General features: G+C 40.5%; 1 protein-coding gene across 1 annotated transcript; it reads right to left on the reverse strand.

The window, feature by feature from the left end:
- Window positions 1-1,005: 1,005 nt before the first annotated feature.
- rasgrf1 (Ras protein specific guanine nucleotide releasing factor 1) lies at window positions 1,006-21,332 on the reverse strand (the record flags this gene model as incomplete). The annotated part of the gene is made up of 26 exons (XM_080027650.1): window positions 1,006-1,098; window positions 1,531-1,599; window positions 1,696-1,813; window positions 1,924-2,003; window positions 2,103-2,300; window positions 2,402-2,486; window positions 2,605-2,708; window positions 3,146-3,206; window positions 3,327-3,439; window positions 3,792-3,898; window positions 4,110-4,280; window positions 5,242-5,825; window positions 8,573-8,821; window positions 8,922-9,004; window positions 9,132-9,274; window positions 9,934-9,997; window positions 10,663-10,823; window positions 11,400-11,518; window positions 12,089-12,198; window positions 13,589-13,782; window positions 13,871-13,950; window positions 14,971-15,224; window positions 15,331-15,426; window positions 16,708-16,855; window positions 17,199-17,305; window positions 21,057-21,332. The coding sequence occupies 26 exons, from the start codon at window positions 21,330-21,332 to the stop codon at window positions 1,006-1,008; spliced, it is 3,867 nt and encodes a 1,288-aa protein (XP_079883776.1).
- Window positions 21,333-21,668: the final 336 nt, after the last annotated feature.

Genomic DNA, 21,668 nt, shown 5'->3' on the forward strand with positions numbered 1-21,668 from the left:
AATTACAACGGATGAATGAGAACATGTAGATGGTGTTGAAAATAAACAAATAAAATATAAACTGCTGTAATTGAAGGTTATTTGACGTTGTTGACGATAAGTTGACGGTAAACAGAAAATAAAACAGGTGCGCCACTAACCCCCTTTGTATCCTAACCCTCGCCCGCCACAAGTGCCCCGGTATATAAACCACACCCACACCCACATGTGTCAATCAAAACGGAAGTGTATAACTTTTCAAAATAAACAATTTTGGCCCCTACATGTACAATACTTTGCTTTCGGATCAAATACCAACCAAATTAACTTATTCCTGTTAATTAAAGAAGTTCATAGGTATATGTGAGCAATGATTCAGTATAGCCTATAAGGAGCTTTGCGTTAGGTAGCTAGCTTTCACCCCATCTGTCCTGTTGGATTGGTCCAAAATGTAATTTTCATTTAAAAAAAATTCTGGCTTAAGAGGATAAGTAGAAATAAAAATAAAAAAATCTGCTGTTCTGTTATCTTCAATGATCAACGTTCCTTTATCTGTAAATACAGTCATATTCTCTGTGCTCTTTTACCTGATTTGACAGTTACTTTTTTACATTGCTACATTGGTTGCAGATAATTTAAGTCACCGATAAAACTCAAGCAAAGAGAAACACTGGCGGCAGCACAATTGCTCAGAAAGTGCAAAGTCGACACTGTATGAGATGATGCAAAATAATGTCATTGGTCACTAAGAAGACACACTTGTGTACAGCCAAAGTGACCTCTGTTATTATGCTTGAAATACCTCAAAGGGATAAAAAGACAATAACTTAAAGCAGGTGGCTTCGTGGCAACGGAAACAAACTAAAAATAAACACTGAAAGGTTTTGTGTAGTCAAACAACCATAAAACATCTACTGTACAGAAGAGCAAATATCTTAAACATGTACAACTATATAAAAGTTGATGTGAATGTTAAGTGATGTGTATTATTAACAGAAAAGAAAATGTTGAGGACCAACGTCCCCATCAGTTGGGCACTTTAGGCTCAATTCTGAGTGAGGCTTCGTACATGCTTTCTTCATCCAGAACAGAGCTCAAATCCAGTAAGTACTGTGCTACCTGAAAGTGACAAAAAGAAAGGCAACAAGGAACAACAATTATTTTTTAATTTTTATAAATATTTTACACTGTTTAAACAATACAAAACAGCAAAGGAAGTCAACATTATTCATTCTACAGTTGCTCCCAACCCTTTGGATAAAGCAATGAATCTTTTCCCCTCAGAGGTTTGAATAAGAAAACTTTGGACCTGATTTCCTATCCTGTTTACAGTCTCACAATACACTTTGTTTAACTTGCAATACCTTGGTCAGGATATCAGGAACATCCTCGGTTATAGAACAGATATCACAAGGGATCACAAATAGTTTACAGGAACATTTCGAATATTGCCCTTTTATTTGTAAATCAGAAGAAAAAAAATCCCGTTATCAGTTGTCACAAGCAAAGACGGTTGTATGACACTGGTCTACAGTATTAGTATTCATTTACCTTTGGTTGCAGGTCAATCTTGTATGCTGTTTGCTGAAACTGCCTGATTTCTCTGATGATGTGTGAAATCTGAAAAAAGGCAAGAAACAGGGTGTTAGATTTGCACTGTAAAAACACATCTTCTCCCAAAGGCTTTATAATTTGACAGGACACCCAACATCTCACCATTCTCATCTTGGAGAAATTGACCAAGTTGTCTTCGGTGTAGTTTGGCGTTCCCTCCTCGATGAAAGCCAGGTCAGTGAGGTACATCCCCAGATAGGGCACACAGGGAGGATCGCAGCTGGTGGGGAGAAAGAAAGACAAAACAACATTTTCAACTTGTACTGCATCTTGGCTTTATTGATCCAGTGGAAAAAAAGTAAATAGACTGAGCTAAAAAACTGAACTCACTTCTTCAAAGCCTCTCTCAGGTTTTTGAACCTCCCCTCTGATGAGACCAGCTTCTGAAGCTTGTCAATCAACCCTTTTGTCTAGAGGAAAAGGTAAACAAGAACGTAACTATTGATAACTCCAAGCACATCAGGAAGAAAACAGTAATAAAAAAACAATGCAAAGAAATACATACACACCTGCTTGGAAACCTTGAGCCAGGTTTTCTTGAGGCGGAAGACAGAGCTGCGGTTAAGGGAGGAGGTGATCTCGAGCACGGCATTGTAGTTGTGGAGACAGCGACAGATGTCGGCGACAGCCACCCATTTCTCCATGACTGCTACTCGAGACACCACGTCCTCACAATGCAGGATCTCTGTGGCAATAAGGTTGCTTATCTTGCAGAGCAAAGAGAGAAACAAATTGTTCATTCTCAGTATTATATTACAGAAGTTGCAGCAGACAAGTTTTGTAAGGTGGAACGTTGGTCGCAACATACATCATTAAAGTGCTTTGTGGTCCTCATGATATATGGCGTCTTCTCGTTTTTGTCGTTCTTCATCCAGCCTTGCCCAAAGAATTCCCTGTTAAGCGAGCAGATCAACAAAAATAAATAGTGAACACTGAATCGGTGTTCACTATTCACTATTGTGTGCGTTAATCTGGACCGCAGACGTGCTTCTGAAATATGATGGCACTCACGCATATGGTATGACCTTAAACACTAAGTGGTCCAGCAGAGTGAGCTGTTCTGCTATCTCCAATGCAGAGTGGTTCTCGAAGGACTCAGCCCTTCCTCCTCCCACCTAGGATACACAAACCAGCACATCAATTACGGTAATTTGATGTAAGTGGAAAACAGAAAATGTATTCTTAATATTGTGGTAATTTGATGTTGGATTAATGGAACCAGGATGGTCATGTTTACAAAATGTGTCGATCAATGACCAAGACAATGGATGGGCAAACACAATATTGGCCAAGTCTGGCAAGTCTTCTCCAGACAGAACAGTGGTTCACTGAGGTTCTCTTTCTTTAGCTAGATAAATCTATAGATACTTTAAGAAAAAACGCCACAGATTCCCAAGTTCCAGTTTTGAAATTCAAATCTATTTTAGACAGTTGGTCGGAAAAGAAACCAAGGTATTTCAGCGTTTTTGGGCACAAAAATGTGAATATACTTGCCTATTGCTTGTTAAAATTCACAACACTTTTCTGGACAGCAGCTACTGATTTCACTCACCAGTTGTGTCACATCTGCGAGGCTGATCTGATTGTCACCCTGATCTTCCTGAGTTAGAGTCCTGACATAAAGTATAAGAGAAGGTTAAGCTCTAAAGTATGTTCCAATAAATCCTCAAATGTTTGGGTTGCATAACAAATAGTAACCTATTGTGCTACAAGCAAATGGCACACAACGGTACCTGATGATGTTGGCCGCTGCTTTCCTCTCCTGGGTCAACAGTTCAGGGTCATGCATCACTTCCTCCAGGAAAGCAATCACTTTTGTCTTCAGCTCATTGTTATTATCAAAGTCCTGGATGAATGAAAATAAGTTTGCCATATCTCATTTTTACCAAAGACACACCATTTGATGTACATATCTACAATACTTCATGGTTGAGCAGTTTTTGACTGAGGTGATTGGAAGATAGATAGTTCTCTAGTCTCTTATCTAGTCAAAAGACTTGGGATTTTCACAAGTTATAGGCATGTAAAGATAAACATTTTTCAGAAATACTTTAATGTTTAACTGCTACAAAAGCTCAAATCAATGTGTACACAAGCAGTTAATCACTATATAAATATGTACACAAAACCAGTGTTAATATTGTGATGTTACAACCTGTGCCTATAAATACGTCAGGAATTGTGTTGGGATGTTTTACCGGAGAGTGTTTGGACACCCAGTGCCTCAGGACATTCAAGACTCTGTTGGTTGCGGCTCGTCTGATCACAAACTCTTTGTCTCCGTTTCTCTGATCTGTTGGGAAACCTGCAGAGAAAATATTATGTTGTTGTTTTTTTACACAAAGCTCTCATCAATATCATACAGCGTTGGCAACAAAGAGTAACAAAGCTAGAATAATCCATAAAATTGGACATTGACGCTGAATTTTTTTTTATTTTTCTTGCCACCCTGCTTACTTTGATTTGTAACTAAACTAGTCCTCTGTCCTAATGGAATAGCAGAAAGTTGTGTATACCTGTGCTGGCGAGAGACATCCGCCGGTATTTCTCCTTGGTAGGTGTGCCCTCATTGGCTCCAGCAGTAGCAATTGCAAAGGCGGACGCAGCCGACAGGGCACTGCGGTTGTTATCCAACTGACTACATGAGGACATCACCATGCCATTGTTGTAGGAAAACAAGGAGAACTCTGCAGGGAAGGAATGTTTAAAGACAAAAATAACCCCCTTTGAAACTGGTAAAAGATTGTTTTGGTGCAATTCAATTAAATGGGTGATATATTTTATGAGAAACCTGATACATTCTGAGATTTCCTGTTATATGTGACTCAAAACTGACATTGATTGAAACAGTTGTTAAAGTATGATTTATGTAACTCAGTGTTACTGAGCCTGCAGAATGGCCGCAATTTCATTGCGCTTGTATCCACTAGGAGGCACTACAGGCCGACAGGATTGTTTCCTTTCAGTCTTTCCTTTACAAGAGGCTTTGATATTCAAGATGGTTGCAGCTAAATATAGCCACCGAATATCAGCACAACAGAGGAATCAACAGATTCTCTGCAGTCTGCTATGTTAAAATCCCGGGAACACAGACAGATCACAAGCAGCTAAGAATCCTACACCATGTGAGACAGTCAATGCTTCATAATTTCAGTTTATTCTTTACTCCACACAATATATTTCTAATCGTTATTTTATCGTTGAGATTTAGTTGGCACACATAATCTTGGCACCAGGGAAACAGTCTCATTACCGGGGGCGGAAAGGGAAAACACGCTCTTGATGTAGTTGCTATGACACAAGTTTCCCTAATGCCTACTGAAGCCAAGCGTTGGCTTTCCTCACATGGTCATCAACATCAACCGATTTATATAGCCTATTGAATATGACATGTGCCTCACAGTGGCATGTTTTGTTTGGTTGGTTTTGCACAAGCAATATAAAAATATTGCCCATTGCAACCTATCGCAAAGTGATTGAGAGCTTTAATTTCCATATAAAACATTGCTTTTTTATTACTAAGTCGACTAATGTGGTCGAACAACGCATGGTAGATGGTTCAGTGATGAATGTGGAACTGGCTGGGGCATTGGATACATACAGGGGGCTTGTTTTTGTTCAGTTTCGGAAGTCGAGGGAACTACAAACCTGAGGAGTTTTTGCATTTGACGTTTTTCGGGGTGGTTGGTGACTTAGTGGGAGAGGCTTCTGGGTCCACGTCATCACTCTGGTTTGGATCGATGTCCTCTCGTACAGAGAGATCTGAGTCAGAAGAAAAAAATACACAATCAGTAAAAAACTTCATTACATTAAATCCAAATAGGAATAATTCCCTGGGGATGGGCTCTTGCCGAAACCTACCTTGTTTGCTCACTGGGGTATCCTCCACCTTGTCTTTCTTGTCCTCTCCCTCATCTGGGATTTTGCTGGTGATGGGGCTGGACACGTAGAGTTTGTTGATGTCCAAGGTGGTCTTGCTGAATGGGGACATGGTTGAGTACATGCTTGCATAGCCGTTTGAGGAGCAGCTGAGGGCAGCCAGGTCAAGAGCCTTGCCCCCAGTGATGATGGGGATGTTGAGAGAGAGCTTGCGCCGGCGGTTTGGGGATGAATTCTTGGTGATGGCGAGGGGAGGAGGGGAGCTGAACTTTCTGCTGGCCCTGGGCGAGCTAGGAGGCTCTCCATACAGGAGTTTAGTGTTCTGACTGCTGGCAAAGAATAACTCCAGGGACCTGCATCAAAGGAGAACGTATGCATTTCAATTTTAGGACGTACGAATGTGTTTCTGGTATTTGGTAACTATACTGTGTTTTAAGAGCATAGCTTAAATACACAACACCTCTTTAATATGTTATGCAAACCAATTCAGCCCATGCAAACAGAAGTTTGTGTGCAGCGGCGTCTCATCGTTTAAGAGCAATAAAACAAGCTGCAGTGTTGCATAAAAAAACCTCTCCCGTTTCCCTGCCACCCTCCTGGCGACCTCACGGGTTCCCATAAATAGCACAGCGAGTGATAGTGCGCATGGCCGCTGCTGACACAAGCAACAGCCGAGTGTAGGTGTCTCACAGTGACATGACAAGCGCCACGGGAGAGCATGCTGCAGGGCGTGGGCATGGGGAGCTCCCCGCGATCCCAACCCCACAGAGAGGCCCCTCGCTCTATAGGCCTGTGGAGCGGTCAGTTAACTGCACTGCAACGCTCGGTCAATATTTCACACTATGGATCTTTTGCAGACAAGGGGAGAGAGAGAAAGAGAGAGAGAGAGAGAGAGAGAGAGAGATACAGGGAGGAATGGAGGGAGGGAGGGGTCCTGCAGCACTAAGGTTGGTTGCCATAGAGCGACAGAGCCCAGTTGAGACACTCCCAGGCAGGCAAGAGAGACTGGACCCAATTATTGCCTTCGACCACAGAACACACACATAAATCCACACACATGCACACACACGCACACACACGCACACACACACACACACACACACACACACACACACACACACACACACACACACACACACACACACACACACACACACACACACACACACACACACACACACACACACACACACACACACACGCACAGACACAGTGATACTAAAGCATCCTTGAGCCTGTCTTCCTTTTCTGCTCCATCTGCTGTCTCTAGTGCTCACATTAACCAACGCTTAACCAAGACACACAAAGCTGTATTTCTATCTATCTATCTATCTATCTATCTATCTATCTATCTATCTATCTATCTATCTATCTATCTATCTATCTATCTATCTATCTATCTATCTATCTATCTATCTATCTATCTATCTATCTATCTATCTATCTATCTATCTATCTATCTATCTGTCTGTCTGTCTGTCTGTCTGTCTGTCTGTCTGTCTGTCTGTCTGTCTGTCTGTCTGTCTGTCTGTCTGTCTGTCTGTCTGTCTGTCTGTCTGTCTGTCTGTCTGTCTGTCTGTCTGTCTGTCTGTCTGTCTGTCTGTCTGTCTATCTATCTATCTATCTATCTATCTATCTATCTATCTATCTATCTATCGATCTATCTATCTATCTATCTATCTTGCATATATTTGGTCATCTATCATGTGACCATTTGAAAGTCTATTTATATGAATGTTGCTTGGGCGCCTTTCCTTAAGTCACTGACTACTCAATCAGTAATATCCCCAAGTTGTTTCTTGCGATCTTGTAACAGCTGCTGTAGGGCATGCATTGCCTGTATGATTTCTCAGGTGAAACTGCTCACTAAATATTTATACAATCTGTTACAGTTTTTCTCAGTTGCTTTGGTGCTTTTCTCAGATTAGAATGAAAATTCTCATAACTATTAGTTCAACCTCCGCAACATTTACTCATTTGAGCACATCATAGTAGCAATTTCTCCTTCCTCTGAGCAAATTGCAAATGCTTTTGGACATCAGTTGCTTTCATACAATTATCTGCTGTTTTATAACATTGTCATTTGCTTATGTCATGTCAGTCAAAATTAACTATACTTATGGATGCTGAATAGTCGTTCCCAATAAAACTAATAGTCTTCATTTCATTGCTTGAGTCATTACATACAAAATTGTTGAACTAGTTATCAAATTCTGTCAAGCAAATTTTATACATTTTCTTATCATAGAAACTTTCCTCGCTGCATTGCAAGGGATAATATCCGTTGTGATGTAGATGAAAATATATGCCCAGACAGACAGGAACGTCTGGATGTGCCAGAATGATTTACCTATATATGTTCAGTTACAATATGTCCTGTTATATTGTTCACATTTGTGCACAGCTCTACCAAAAGGGTGTTTTTTTATGTTTGTTCTAAATGACTGAAGTGTATTTTTCTTTTGCACAATGCTGTAGAATTGCAAAGAGCATATACAGTAAAAATGTGAAACATACGTATTCAGTGTCTTGTACTCACTTACTCCCCTAACTACAGCAATGTGTAACTTTACTGTAGTTTTCAAATGGCTGTACAAGTAGTGTATAGTGCTGTCTTGAGCATTTTCAGGTAGTGGCACCGAGTTCTGACCTTTGTTTTGCATTGGAAAACACTGAGAGAATAAACTGTCATAATGAAAACATGACAAAGTCATTTGACTATCTTGTTCATAAACAATGGTGTCAACACTTCTCATTTTGATGACACTGGCAGTTTCATTGACATGAATACTTGCTTTTGAGGAATAGACTACCCATTTTGAGCAAGTGACGTACTTTTGCAGGTTATCCACTAGGTTTTGCAGTCTGCACTAATTGTTTGGAGAAATGCACTAACTGCTGTGCAAATGTTAATAGTGATGTGAGAAAAGCACCAAAGCAACTGAGAAAAACTGTAAATAAAATAAAAAAAGGGTGGGGAACAAGGTATGTGGCTACAGTTAAACCATAGGCCAAACATATCAAATAACATTTGTTTTGTCTTGAAAATAACGCTGTCTATACAACCTTCAAATCTGTCCAAATGTAACTAATGACTCACCGGGCGGGGATGGCACTGATGGGCTTCTTGTAGATGGTGATGAGTTTGTCTAGCACCACGTCGGCGGTGGTGAACACGCGATACGAGTGCAGGAAGGTGTTGAGGAAGTCGATGGAGAGGAAGCGGAGGTCGGTCAGTCTCTCCAGCAGCCGCTCCACGCTGGCATAGCGGATCTGCAGCACCTTGCACGAGTTCATCATCTTACTGAAGCGGATGTCCACATCATCGCAGTACAAACTTGAATCAGACCTGCTCAGAAAAAAAATAATAATGACATTTTAGAAATAAATGCCAGAAAAAAAGGGGGATCCGCTTAAAAAAAGAGACTTTAATAAGTTATAAGGCTTACTTGATCATCTGTGGCACTGTGACTTTGGAGTTGTCTTCAAATGCGTTCATCATCAGCCCATTGCATCGGATGTTGTCTATGCACTTTATAGGACAGAGGTAAAAGCAGACAGAGAGAAATGTTAGTGACTTCTGTAACATGCATGGCTTTGTGCTGAATCCTCTGCTTTTTGGTCTTGACTGCTGGGGACTGTGATGTGTGTTGACATGCCTGGCTGATGTCACTGGTCCAGGCAGATTTCTCCTGCCTGGAGGAGGCCACCAGGATGACTGTGAATGACTGGCTGTCCTTTGGCTCGACCACAATCTTAAAGTCCAGGTGCTCCATGTCCTGGCCGCTCTTGTCTGATTTGGCTTTCAAGGAAGACACAAAGACAAACCTAAAAGTAAATTCATCTCTAGATGCATGCACATAAACAGTACAAACATAAGAAAAACATGCATTTAATGTGCTTACACTGTACTCTCCAGCAATAGAAAATATGAAATAATCAACATTTGAGTCCACAATTCTGGTGAATCCTTGTTGTAAAAATCACTTTATGTCAAGAATATCTCCTCATGATCCCCTATCAGTACGTAATGTGGATGTGTGCACTGGAAAAAACTAGGGTTAATACACAGCCTAGGCTCTGTAAAGACCATAATGCAAGCTACGCTGGGCCCCCTTTGTTTGTTTACATACCAGTTTACTAGGCTGTGTATCAACTTTTTTCAGCGTGCACACGGTACGGACAGGTAGCAGATCCCAAGGAGATATTCACTGATTTTGACAAAAACTGATTTTGACAACAAGCATTCTCCAGAATCGCTGACTCCCCTTTAATTGTCTCGAGACTATATTTTTGGAGTTGCACTGCCTGTCTTTGGAGCGCTATATTGCGAGTTTTCCATATATTAACTATAAAATATGAAAACATTTTGGCACACTCTCGTAGCCATACATTATAAACAACATCACACATGATGTATGATGCATGTTTCTGTAAGATGCTATTGAATAAAACACTCACACTCATCATCTGTCCCCTCAGGGTCTTCCAGAAGAGTGCAGTCTATAAGAGAGACGACGCCATTCTGCAAACAACATGAGATATACATTTAGCTCCCACAGCTTAATTGAACTCATACTATAACATTTCTTACCTATCACACTTTTACACCACCAATTTCAAGGATCATCAGTTGACTGCCACTATAAGTTTGAAAATTAAAATGGTGCCAGCTTTTGAAACACCGTTTTCATTTCATCCATTTTATCAAGCAGAGAGAAAACAATGGCAAGGTGTGATTATCCTCAGTTTAAATATTATTGGCAAAACACAATAATACACAGTAATACATGTCCCTACTTTTTTACTGTAATGTAATGGCATAAGGAATGAACTTTAAATTGCTTACATGTAAACACAAAGCCATAAAATGTGTGCTTTTATACGTGTGTAATGAGCATTTGTGTGTGTGTGTGTGTGTGTGTGTGTGTGTGTGTGTGTGTGTGTGTGTGTGTGTGTGTGTGTGTGTGTGTGTGTGTGTGTGTGTGTGCGTGGGCCGGCTTGTATGAGCATACAGAATGTAGCACCAGTGGTCATTGCGACTATTTGCTGATAATAGCCCGGGCATTGTTTAAAAACCTGCATCAGTCATCTCCTGTCAGTTAATCTGTTCAATTTATAAGGAGGAGTATATTCATACGGAGCATCTCCACTGCTAGCTCAGCAGCACAGCAGCAGCACAGGCCAAACCTTGGTGAGATGAAGCTTTCCCCCAGAACCCCTGGTGCAGATGATTAAATGCTTGGAGAAGAGAAAGCACTGCCTCTCCCCCTCCTTCTTCAGAGACAGAGAGCCCAGTCGCCCACGGGTGATCTTGCCCTTCTCGCTCATCGGCACTTGGATGAGGGACCCTGTTATTGGGAAATAAAAGAGTGTGTGCAAGTGGAAGGAAGATGGAGGAAGCCAGAGGGGAGGAAGGATATGTGGGAAAGAAGCAAGGACAGGGGGGGAAATAATTTGTCAGCAAAATCAGCAAAAAATACTGAATTAAAGAAAGATTCGATAACACATTGCTGGACTTGCTTTCCTCTGCAGACATGAGATACAAAAGATTAGCTGATGATTGCCCATTTATGCTTTGCCTTTCCTCATCCGTCAACGCCTGCTGGGGACGTATGACATTTGCAGTCCCAGATTCATCATCAGTTTGCCTCTGAACAGTCTAATTACTCTTGGAAATGAAAGACTCTCCTCAGGAGAAGTTTGTGTTGATCCCCAGAGACAGTGAGGGAAAGATGGGTCTTAAAAAAAAAAAAAAAAAAAAGCATTTCCTCCACTAAATACAGGGCTGAAAATGTGGGATCAAGCTGTCAGGCAGGTAAGGAGGGACAGGAAATCCCACTCTGCTGTGATTCTGCTTTAACTGTGGAATTGGAGGGTTTTCTTCCATAGGATCTGAAGTGGAAACTCTTGAAAGCAGGAGTTACCTTGTCTCACAAATGTCTGGCTGGTGTCAAGGAGGATCTCGCAGCCCTCTACGATCATGCGCTCGATTGCCAAGTTCTTCCTGATGTTTTCAGTCTCGCTCACTTCGTCGTGCATGATTCTGGGTAAAGGGATACACTTCATCATTCCCATTTGATCTATATAGAGCGGGACTTTATAGAGCAAGACAATGAAATTACTCTCAAATACAAGTCTTACTGTAAATGCTCATTCTACGATTTTAATATATATAGTGCCAGTTTGCTTTACTGGTACTATTATATAAACTATGAAAAATAAAGTTTCCACTGACTGTTTGTATGCACCATTTCGAGTAAGGCTAATAACCTAATCTGGGTCGCCTTTGGTTATGAATTGCATTTTTACAGCAACAGCCGCAGCCGGCGCTTTGTAGTTTTTTTTTCTTCTAAAATAAGAAAACAATGTATACTGCTGTTATCATGTCCATTAAAGCAACTTTTAACATACTGTTCATTTGTAAATGTTATAGATTTAAGTAAATTTATATAAATGCAATATGAAGTACATTTTGGTGGAAGAACATTACTTGTTTATGTCTCCACACATTTATGAAACCCAACGTATGCCCTTGATTACGCATGTGTTGTGTGATGTGGAATGATGTGAGCTGAGATACAATGCAAGTGTTGGCATTAAGTCTATTAAGTACCTGGAAAGCTCCTCCAGCTTGGATTTGGCGTAGTCCAGACTGGTTCTCTCTATATGTTCATGGGGTGTGTGGGCCAGAAGTTCGTGGAGCGTAAGAATGTAGCGGGGAATCTACAGAGACAGAACAACAAGGGAGTGTCACTCTTATATTAGAGCTTACTTGCGTGCATGAAAAAATAACAACATGAACGCACAATATACACGTGTGTGTATATGCGCACGTACACTAATGAGAAGTAGATCACTGGAGAGCACAATCTACACTCATCAGCAAAATTTATTATCAACACAGCACAGCCTGCAGTAGGCCCCAGCAGAGTGGACTGTCGGGAAACTGCCTGCCTCGCAAAAAGGAAGGCATTATAAAAGCCTGAGCTAAAAAAAAACAACCGCTTTTAATAGACATGAAAAACACTACAGGTTTATTCTGGGCAAAAGCAGACAAATGGCTGCTGTTCCTGTTCTTGATCAGTGCTGCTATAATATGGTACATTGCTCAAACAGCCAATGAATGACCAAGAAAGAGGGCGAGTCTTTGAAGCCAAGTCCCGACTGAGCTACGATGGCCAGAATAGAGGCCAGAACGCATTGTTGAAAATATTGCTTTGTTTTGCTCTAGTAATAAATAGTCAAATTTGGTAACAAGGTTTTTATTTAATCCTACATGTTATTTGCCATTTTTAGCAGTAAACCAAAACTCACTGGCACGGCCATTGATCGTACATATTGAAAACAACATCCAATAAGTCAAACTAAAGCTGGATCATCTTTCATCTTCAGCTTAGCCTTAGATAGTCAATTACTAAACCAGTGATTTTAAAGGATATGACTATTTATGTTCTCTGTTAATGGTGGAAAACAGGTCAATATGTGGGCAATTAACTGTCTCGTGTTAGGATATACAGGGTAAGACTAATTTACAGCAGATCACAACTGAATATATAATTTCAAATGTTGCCAATATAGTCGACATAAACAACTTATTAACATATGCTGTTGGTGTTCAATAACACCTGTCAATGATTTAACAACATTTAAAACCCATGGCAATTGAATGTCAAAAGACTTCCTTTCAAAGAGACAGTTTTAAAATACATTCAAAGAGATCACCATACAGATTACAGATGCACTACATACAGAATGTTCAAAGCGATGAAAATCCCTGGGAGTGATATCAGAATACAGTAAGAAGTTTTGAATTTTTGTCACAGGCCTTGCTTTTTGTTTACATGTGAATCAAAGACATTGTTGTTAAAAAAACATCCAGCTTTTGAGACAGCTACAACTGGGTTGCATTGGCATAGCTGTTCGCCAACTAGCATTAAGTTGGTGAATTATATGGTCCGAGGGCAACATTTATATGTGTAGAGGAGAAGTTGTCCCAGAATGGCTGCGAGAGCTCAGAATTAACGACAAATTCTGTCTCCAGGCTGCGGGTCTGCAACAAACAAATGGCTCTGCTTTTATTTCTTGTGTTTATCAGCAAGACAAATGAGCTAACCTGGAACATGGGGTAGGTGAGGAAGGTCTCCAGAGTCCGCTCCTCACAGTCAGGCTTGGCCTCGTACTGCTTCAGCAGTTTGTCAAAGTCTCGGTTCTGCTTGCAGTGAGCCAGGATCTGCAGGCTGTACTGGTGGTTCCTCACAAACTCCTGGTAGATATTCAGCATTGGCAGCAGGATGTCGAACAGGTCGGCTATAGAGAGATCAGAACCAAAGATACTGTCACAGTCGAACACACAATACTGAGGCCAAAACAAGGAAGTAGAGGAGATGCTTCTTACCCAGCACTAATGTTGGCCAGCTCGCTATTCTGGCTTTTAGACCCTGGTAGAATATCTGATGTAGAAACATGATAGTTTCACTGAGAAGAAAATAGAAATAAAATAAAATTAGTGAAACAATATCTTTCTTTCTTTTGAAAATACATATATGGGTTTGTACCCATTTTATTCTGCCAACATCCAGTGAATTTGTGGTAAATATTCAGCCCTTACATCAGACAGTGTGTACGGGAGCATGAGTGTGCATGTTTTGAACATGAGCGTGCTTCTACAAGTGTGTGGGTGGATTTTAAATAGGCCAATGAAGGTGCATGCAGATTATTGTCTTCATTGTACTGTCTGTTTGTCCGACGAAGGACAGGCAGCTTGCCTGCATCTTGTGTCATTTCAGTTTACAGATTGAAAAATAATATCTATCTAATTTTTAATCCAACTCCTGAGCATTTATATTGAGGTTAAAATAGAGTACATATCACAAATGTTAAATTTGACACAAGACTTGTGACAAGATATCTGAGGAAACGAAAGGATGCGTCCTCTTAGGAACATGAATGTGTTTAGAAAGTAGATTTTAAGGTTCGCTGCTCACAAGACCTTTGCTGTTGTTCTAGTTGAAAATTCATTGGGTGACCTGAATTAATATGATTCATTGTATATTTACCATTGTTATTCCCTATACCAGCCGACCATCAGTAAACATACTTTCTAGAAATGTGCAGTATGTTAATCTTGAAACAACAGTTTAAGGATCAAGCAAATAATAATAATAAGTCTGTGCTAATAATGTATGTGTGCCCCCTTTAGGTAGAAATGCAACTTTTTATTGGACTTTTATTGGATTACTTGTTTAAATGTTTTAGTTAAATGTTTCCTGTGGAGTTTTCCTCCAAACACACACATCCATATTTATAACTTCAAACTATCAAAATGCAATGCATTTAGCTAAAGATGGTTAAGTTTCTTGGCCCATTGCTGTTGATCAATGGAATGGTGCGCGTGTAAACAAATTCAGGTTCTAGTCCCAATAACATAACTCCACAGGGGAACTTTAAGATGATTATGTTTCATAAGTAAAAGATGAAGACCTGGAGGATCCAAACCTGTTGAGGAATATGCTGCTGACATCATCGTGGGTGATGGGCGGTTTCTTGGAGCTGGCCGCCATGCGCAGCGGCCTCAGGAAGTTGTTGACCAGGATGTGTAGCTGCTGGACGTACTCGGCCTCAGAGTCCAGCATGCTGAACACCACCTGGTTCCTCTTCCTCATGCTCTCTGCGTGCGGCGAGCGGATGTAATCCTGGATGATCGTCTTCCATTTCCTTCTGCAGATCCACCCTCGCAGGAAGCTCTGGACCTGGGATTTTTTATTTTTTTTACAAAGGCTTTAGGGTCAGTTTCACAGCACCTTTAAGACACTAAGAAAAACCGCTGCAACAGTTTCAAGTGATTTACTGATTTACTTTTTTGATTTTCTTGAGTTCTGCATCGTCGTCCTCGGTGGGAGTGGCTGCAGGGCTGGTGTGGATTTTCTCGTTGTCTTTGTGCAGACCAGAGATCTGCCGGAGTGGGAAGCAAGCAAGCAGGAGAAACACCAATCACACTCAAACACCTCTCTACTTCTTCCTCTCACTTAATGTTCATGTAAACAAAGTGAGTCAACAGGACATGGACCTGTCAGCACTGTGTCAACATTAGCCTGACTTAACTAGCTGTGTTCACTTGGCTGGTATCTCTGCATTAATATGTATTTACATTGGTCATTTAAATGCAAAATGTAAACAAAACTGGCCTGCATGCAATAAAAAAATTAAATGGAGCTGCCTGAAACAGTTTGAAGCTAAGTGACTCCATTTGTATACGGTGAGAGAGTTAATTGTCATTGCATTTCATAGAAAAGATGCAATATAAAGCTGTGCTATGCATATTCAGTACATCATTTGATTCCAAGCATCACATTTGCACATTAAAGTGAAATTGAAACTAATTGATCTGCAGAATACAGCCAAGTAAGCAGACCTATTGCAGGCATTGTTTCTGAGAGGAGATGCAAAGTGGAGCGTGGTTGGCCCTAAACACATCTCTCTGTCTCTCTCTCTCTCTCTCTCCTCTATCTCTCTATCTCTCTCTCTCTTTTTCTCTCTCTCTGTGATGCAGTAGTCCTTCCATTCATATACTCTCACTCTACTTCATACACATAGTATGAGAAAAATCATAACAATAACCACTATAATCCACCATTTCCCCCAGCTTTTGCTTATTGTGCTGGCAGGATATGGCGAAGATTGGACGCAGACAAATGTCTGGAAAGGAATGAGTGTGCAATGTGAGAAGTAATAAAATATTACTATGTTGCCACTTCAGGAAGCCTATTTACAGCAGGTCTGCCTGATTTGCGTGTGGCTGCTTTGCATTTGTCGATCGATGGATATTTGGTTAATGTGTTTTACAGATGCTTCTGAGCAGGGGTGCAATGCAGGGCTAATATCTGTTCATTTGTGCGCATATTTGGATCTATTACATGGAGGTTATTTGATCTTAAATTGTTTTTTTACTGCCAATAAGACAATATGTTACCCACTGAATTAATAAAACATGTTTTTTTATTTGAATCATCATAAAAGCTAGTTGTCTAGGTGGAAATGAGTGGGAAATTCAAGTCTGAGAATAAATAGGCCATAATGCAAGATTGTATTTAAATACTGTGTTGTGTATGTAATAGAAGGGCACTCAAATGTTTGTTTCTGTTCAGAGCGCATTATCTTTTCACATTAGAATAATGCATTTGTATTTGTTTACATCCCTACTCCTCAGTGTAAAGGCATCACAGTGAATATTACCTCCGACTTAAGCCTTTCGATCTCTATTTCCCCATCTTCTATCTGTTGTCGAAGTTGCTTAGCAACTGTTTTCTCCGTCTCCACAATCTGAAGCAGATGAAGATACTTCTGCATGAGAGTCTCATGCTCGTTGGCCAAGTTTCTGTAACTATAACACATGCAAACGCACAATGAAATGAAATGTAGACAAACACACACGCACACGCACACACACACACACACACACACACACACACACACACACACACACACACACACACACACACACAGTTGTGGGTCGTCAGTGCATTTAGCTTTCTCTTACATGAAAGCATCCAGGTTTTTCTTGCGAACAAAGCATTTTTCTGTCATTCCTCATATTCAAACCCCACTTATGAAACCATGCCAACGTCCCTTGCAGGCTGAGCACATCAGTCAAAGATACTTATCCTCTACTGACTAATTCAACTTCTAATTGCCATGTCTGCACATTCCCTGACGTGTGGCTTTACCTGCCGTGTGATATTGCAGCCACCCATTCATCGCAGTCCTTCACATCCTCTGTGCGTAACTCCAGCGACTTTTGGTTTTCATGGGTGAAGCTGACAGTGAAATAGTACTGAAACACACACACAGGGGAAGAGACGGGGGTGGGGGGGCAGTTGTAGTCAGAAACAACAGGACTATCATTAACCTGACATGTTATATGTTCCACGCCGTCATTATTGCATACCCTCTAGATAAATATATTATATAGTGGCTTAACTGAAGCTTTTCTGACTGCTTTTGTCTCTGTGTTTGTTCCACTGCCTCGCAGCTGCAGACATCAAGCGGGTGACTTAAAACCACACAGAGGCCTGGGGAAGCCACATCTCCCTCGCCCACCACTGCCATTGATGGAGCACACTGAGGGAAGCCTCCCCCAGCCTGGTTCCTTGGATGTCTCTGATTCCCAGGAGAAAATGCCATAAGACATGGAGGCCGGAGCCACGGCCAATTACATAACTGTGCAATACCCGTTTCCTAGCAACTGAATCTCAACTGAAAATTATCATTATTATTACAATTATTACAATTATTACAATTATTGTTATTATTATTATTATTATTATTATTATTATTATTATTATTATTATTATTATTATTATTATTATTATTATTATTATTATGATTATTAATAATAATAATAATAATAATAATAATAATAATAATAATAATAATAATAATAATAATAATAATAATAATATTATTAATATCATTGTTGTTGTTGTTGTTGTTGTTGTTGTTATTGAAGTAATTTCCATTAAATACTTGTACATTTAAGTCATTCTAAGGAGCAAATTTGTAAAACCTATATTTGGCTGGGCTACATAATCATTACTGAGTAGCACAGTTCATAATATACATGATAGGCTATTGGTACTTTTTGAATAGAAAACTGTTCATTCATTATACTGCATGGCTAATTTTAACATTGAAAAAGATTTGAATATTGTTGCTGTCATTCTGCTACTGTCAAAGATGTCCTTTATATCAAAAACACAGTGATGTTTGTAGGTTCACATATGGGATGCAAGTATTATATCATCATGCCAAAATGATGATCATTTATAACTACAACCCTCAACCCCCCAAACAAATAATAAATAAAAAAGTAAATTAAAAGAAAAATAAACAACAACAAACACATTTTAATGTTATATACGTCCCTTCTTGGGTTTCTATCTTGTTTATGAAGGCATTTTTAGGAGAGCTTAATGTGGCCTGTATGGCTTGTTAAAACATAGCAAAGATATCAGAAATGTTCTGTAAATGAAATGTAATCTTCCACTTTGAGGTGTGTGGGGGCAGACTCTAATCTTTGGCCTGCAAATGTTCAACAGGCGCCTATCAACCTGCAACTGATCATTATTCATGGCTGACTCCATCTTCACATTCATTAGGTATTCATCCTACCGTCAAAGGAAATCTATTTCTGGCAGAGAGGCATGCATGTTGTTGTAGTTGTCCCTCATGATCTCTCTAAGAGCGCGGCTGTGAGTGTCTGGTGTGAGGCAATGTTAAGCCCACCGTCTGCCTCCTGCTCCATGTTTGTGGCTGAGTCATGGCACCTTTAGAACTCATCACTGCTCTTAACAGAGCTATGGGATTGATAAAACATAAAGGTGTGTACCATTGGCTTTTAAATCTAGGAAACATGGCTTTGTCATGGGTGCAAAACTCACTTGTCTGTCCTGTTGTGCTGCGACTTTTACATGAGTAGAATCATTCTTGACCGATGAACAGCTTAGTTTTATCGCAGCAATTCTGTCAAATGGACTTTCCCTGATCATATAATGAGATATATACAGTAAGATATATTCCCTGGAGAACTAAGGGGTAATCACTATACTTGCATCCACTTTCATTTTAATGAGGAGCTTTATTTTGGATGTTGGTCTTCTTCATACAAACATCACACAGGGCACCTGACCAAATGCAATTATACTGTATGTTTGTAGCCAGGTCTTTTGGTTTTTACCAAATCAACCATCTATTGCTCCTGAAGCTTCTTGTGTTGAAGCGCTGCGGTTTCCCAGAGTGAGCGAGCCGTGTATTCTATAAATGGACTCTGACCCCCGAGGTACTGCAAGGAACACATTTAGCCCAGATATAGCTCACATTAATAGGAGGGATGCGACACACTACTCTTCTTCTCTCCCCCCCCCCCCCCCCCCAACCCCCGCCTCTTCCAACTGCATCATTCTTTAGGATGTAAATAAGGGTTGCCACAGAAACCCCGGGCTCAAACGTATTATAATTTTCACACTAACTGCATTTGAGGATAAATCTAATGTAGATTATGGTGGATATGGCCTCAAAAGCATGAATCCAGATGGGTACAGGACACAGGGGGTGATATTTTCATACTCTTATTTGTCCTTGTTGTTAAGGATGTTTGTTTGTTTACATCGAGAGGCAACTCCTCTGCAGCCCCTCATAACAGCGATATTAGTCATTCAGTATTTGTGCATTAACTCTGTGGAAACAGGATTCACAAAACAAAGAGAATCAAATATATCTTTGCACTTGTTTATCAGGAATTCTCTCCCAAGTGGCATCAGGCTTTTCTCAGAATGTTCACATGTGTGCATTTTAAAACAGCAACATACAGAGGAAGTGGCACTTCTGACAAAAAAATAAGTCAATCCAAATTATTTCAGTTTTTTTTTCGGTGCCTTTAAAGCGAGTACAAGAGTGCAACATTGGCCATTGTGTTGCATTCTGCTCTGTCAGCACAAAGGCAGCTGTTCACAGGAAGAGCCTGGGTTGTCTTTGGACTGCAGCCCTACCTACAGAGTCAGGCACAGAGCCTTAAGAGAGGAGAGGAGAGCCATTGGCAGTGAAGCATTATGTTCCTTGACTCTTTATTCACAATAACAATGTTAACAAACCTGTTAAGCTTTCTTTTCCTCACGTCAGTGTGTGAGCTGATTGCAGATGCAGTTTGTGGAGATCTCTTATGATTAAGTGAATACTTTATTTAAAGATGAGATTTGAAATGTGCAAATCTTGCTACATGTAATCTTTGTAACACCGTCACAGGCTGTGATAGAGCTTTCTTCACAAATGGCCACTTGATAGAAGCCTACCATCTGTATTGCAAATAAAAAAATCCAGTTTGAACTGAATCAACTCATTCAGGACATTTAGATCAGAGCTGACTGATCACTGGCACCCTGCTGTTTCTTAAGCTTTAAGTGTAATTTCATTATTTCACCACAAGATGGACACCCTGAGGCAACAACTTTTTTTCCATGTTTTATTGGAAGGTACATTAGGTATATCATCCTCCACCCTAACACGTCAAAAGGATACTGACTTGAGGGTCTAAAGCAAAATACGCGACCAAAAAGAATGCAAATGCATCACACTGAGCAGAGATCCATTTACATGCCTAATGCACCACTGAAAACTCTCCCACCAAAAAAAAAAGCTCGGGTTTGCTGCAACCTGAAGCAAAACACTGCATAGCCCATTGTCAGGGCTGCTGTAATATCATTAGGTGTCAATATTGTTACCTCATCATTAATGCAATGCATGGATTACATAACGCGCAATACAGCATTTTGGAACCTCGTGCAATTCTGCTGCGCTGGATTTGAGGTCATCATGCGATGGGATGTAAGAAGATGATGTGCGTAAGAGAAGTGCTTTGTTCGGGTCTAAAATAGAGTTCATAGGCGTTTGCGGTACACGAGCAAACGTTACATTCAGTGTTGCACCTCGACAATATTTCAAACGGCTTAAAAACAATAAAGCAGCGAGCAAGAGAGCCCGTATGTATGTGTTTGTGGTTGCGTGCGTGGTCGCGCGTGCGTTCCTCATACCTGCTTTTCCAAACACTCCTTGGCTGACTGGGAAGGTTTCGGCGAAGGCGCCCTGTCGCATATGCATCCCTCCAACAGGTATAATCCCGAGGGTCGAGAGCTGGACTCGTTCTCAAAATAAAAGAGCATATTCTGTAACAAAGCGAACCACTTTGTGTGCCATTTCGTGTTGTCTGAGCTCTTTTTGCTCAAGCAGCCTCGTCTTGTACCATCCTTTTTCGCCAAAAGCCCCAGGTAGGTGACATGACCGTCATTAAGTCTTATTCCCTTCTGCATTTTGATGAGGAGATTTCAGCTGCACAAAGTGGATCGGTCGTTACATCCTTCTGAAGTCGTTTGGAGGAGAAAAAAAATCAAATCAAGAAAGGCAAGATTTGGACTTTCTGAATGCGGACCACTGGCAGCAGGCTCGTCCACTCTGCCTGACGCATTCACCGTGTTGGCATTTAAGTAAAAAGAGAGGAACAACACAAGCAGCCCAAGTACAGGATCCTCAAATCTTTTGTCATACTCCTAGCGCTTTGAAGGTCCACAACATTATCCAATCGGGTTAGAAAAAGAAAAAAGAAAAGAGTCTTTACGCAAGATGAGAGGAGAAGGGGTTTATCCTTA

Source organism: Ammodytes marinus (genome assembly GCF_949987685.1).
Source record: "Ammodytes marinus genome assembly, chromosome: 5".
Lineage (NCBI taxonomy): Eukaryota > Metazoa > Chordata > Actinopteri > Uranoscopiformes > Ammodytidae > Ammodytes > Ammodytes marinus.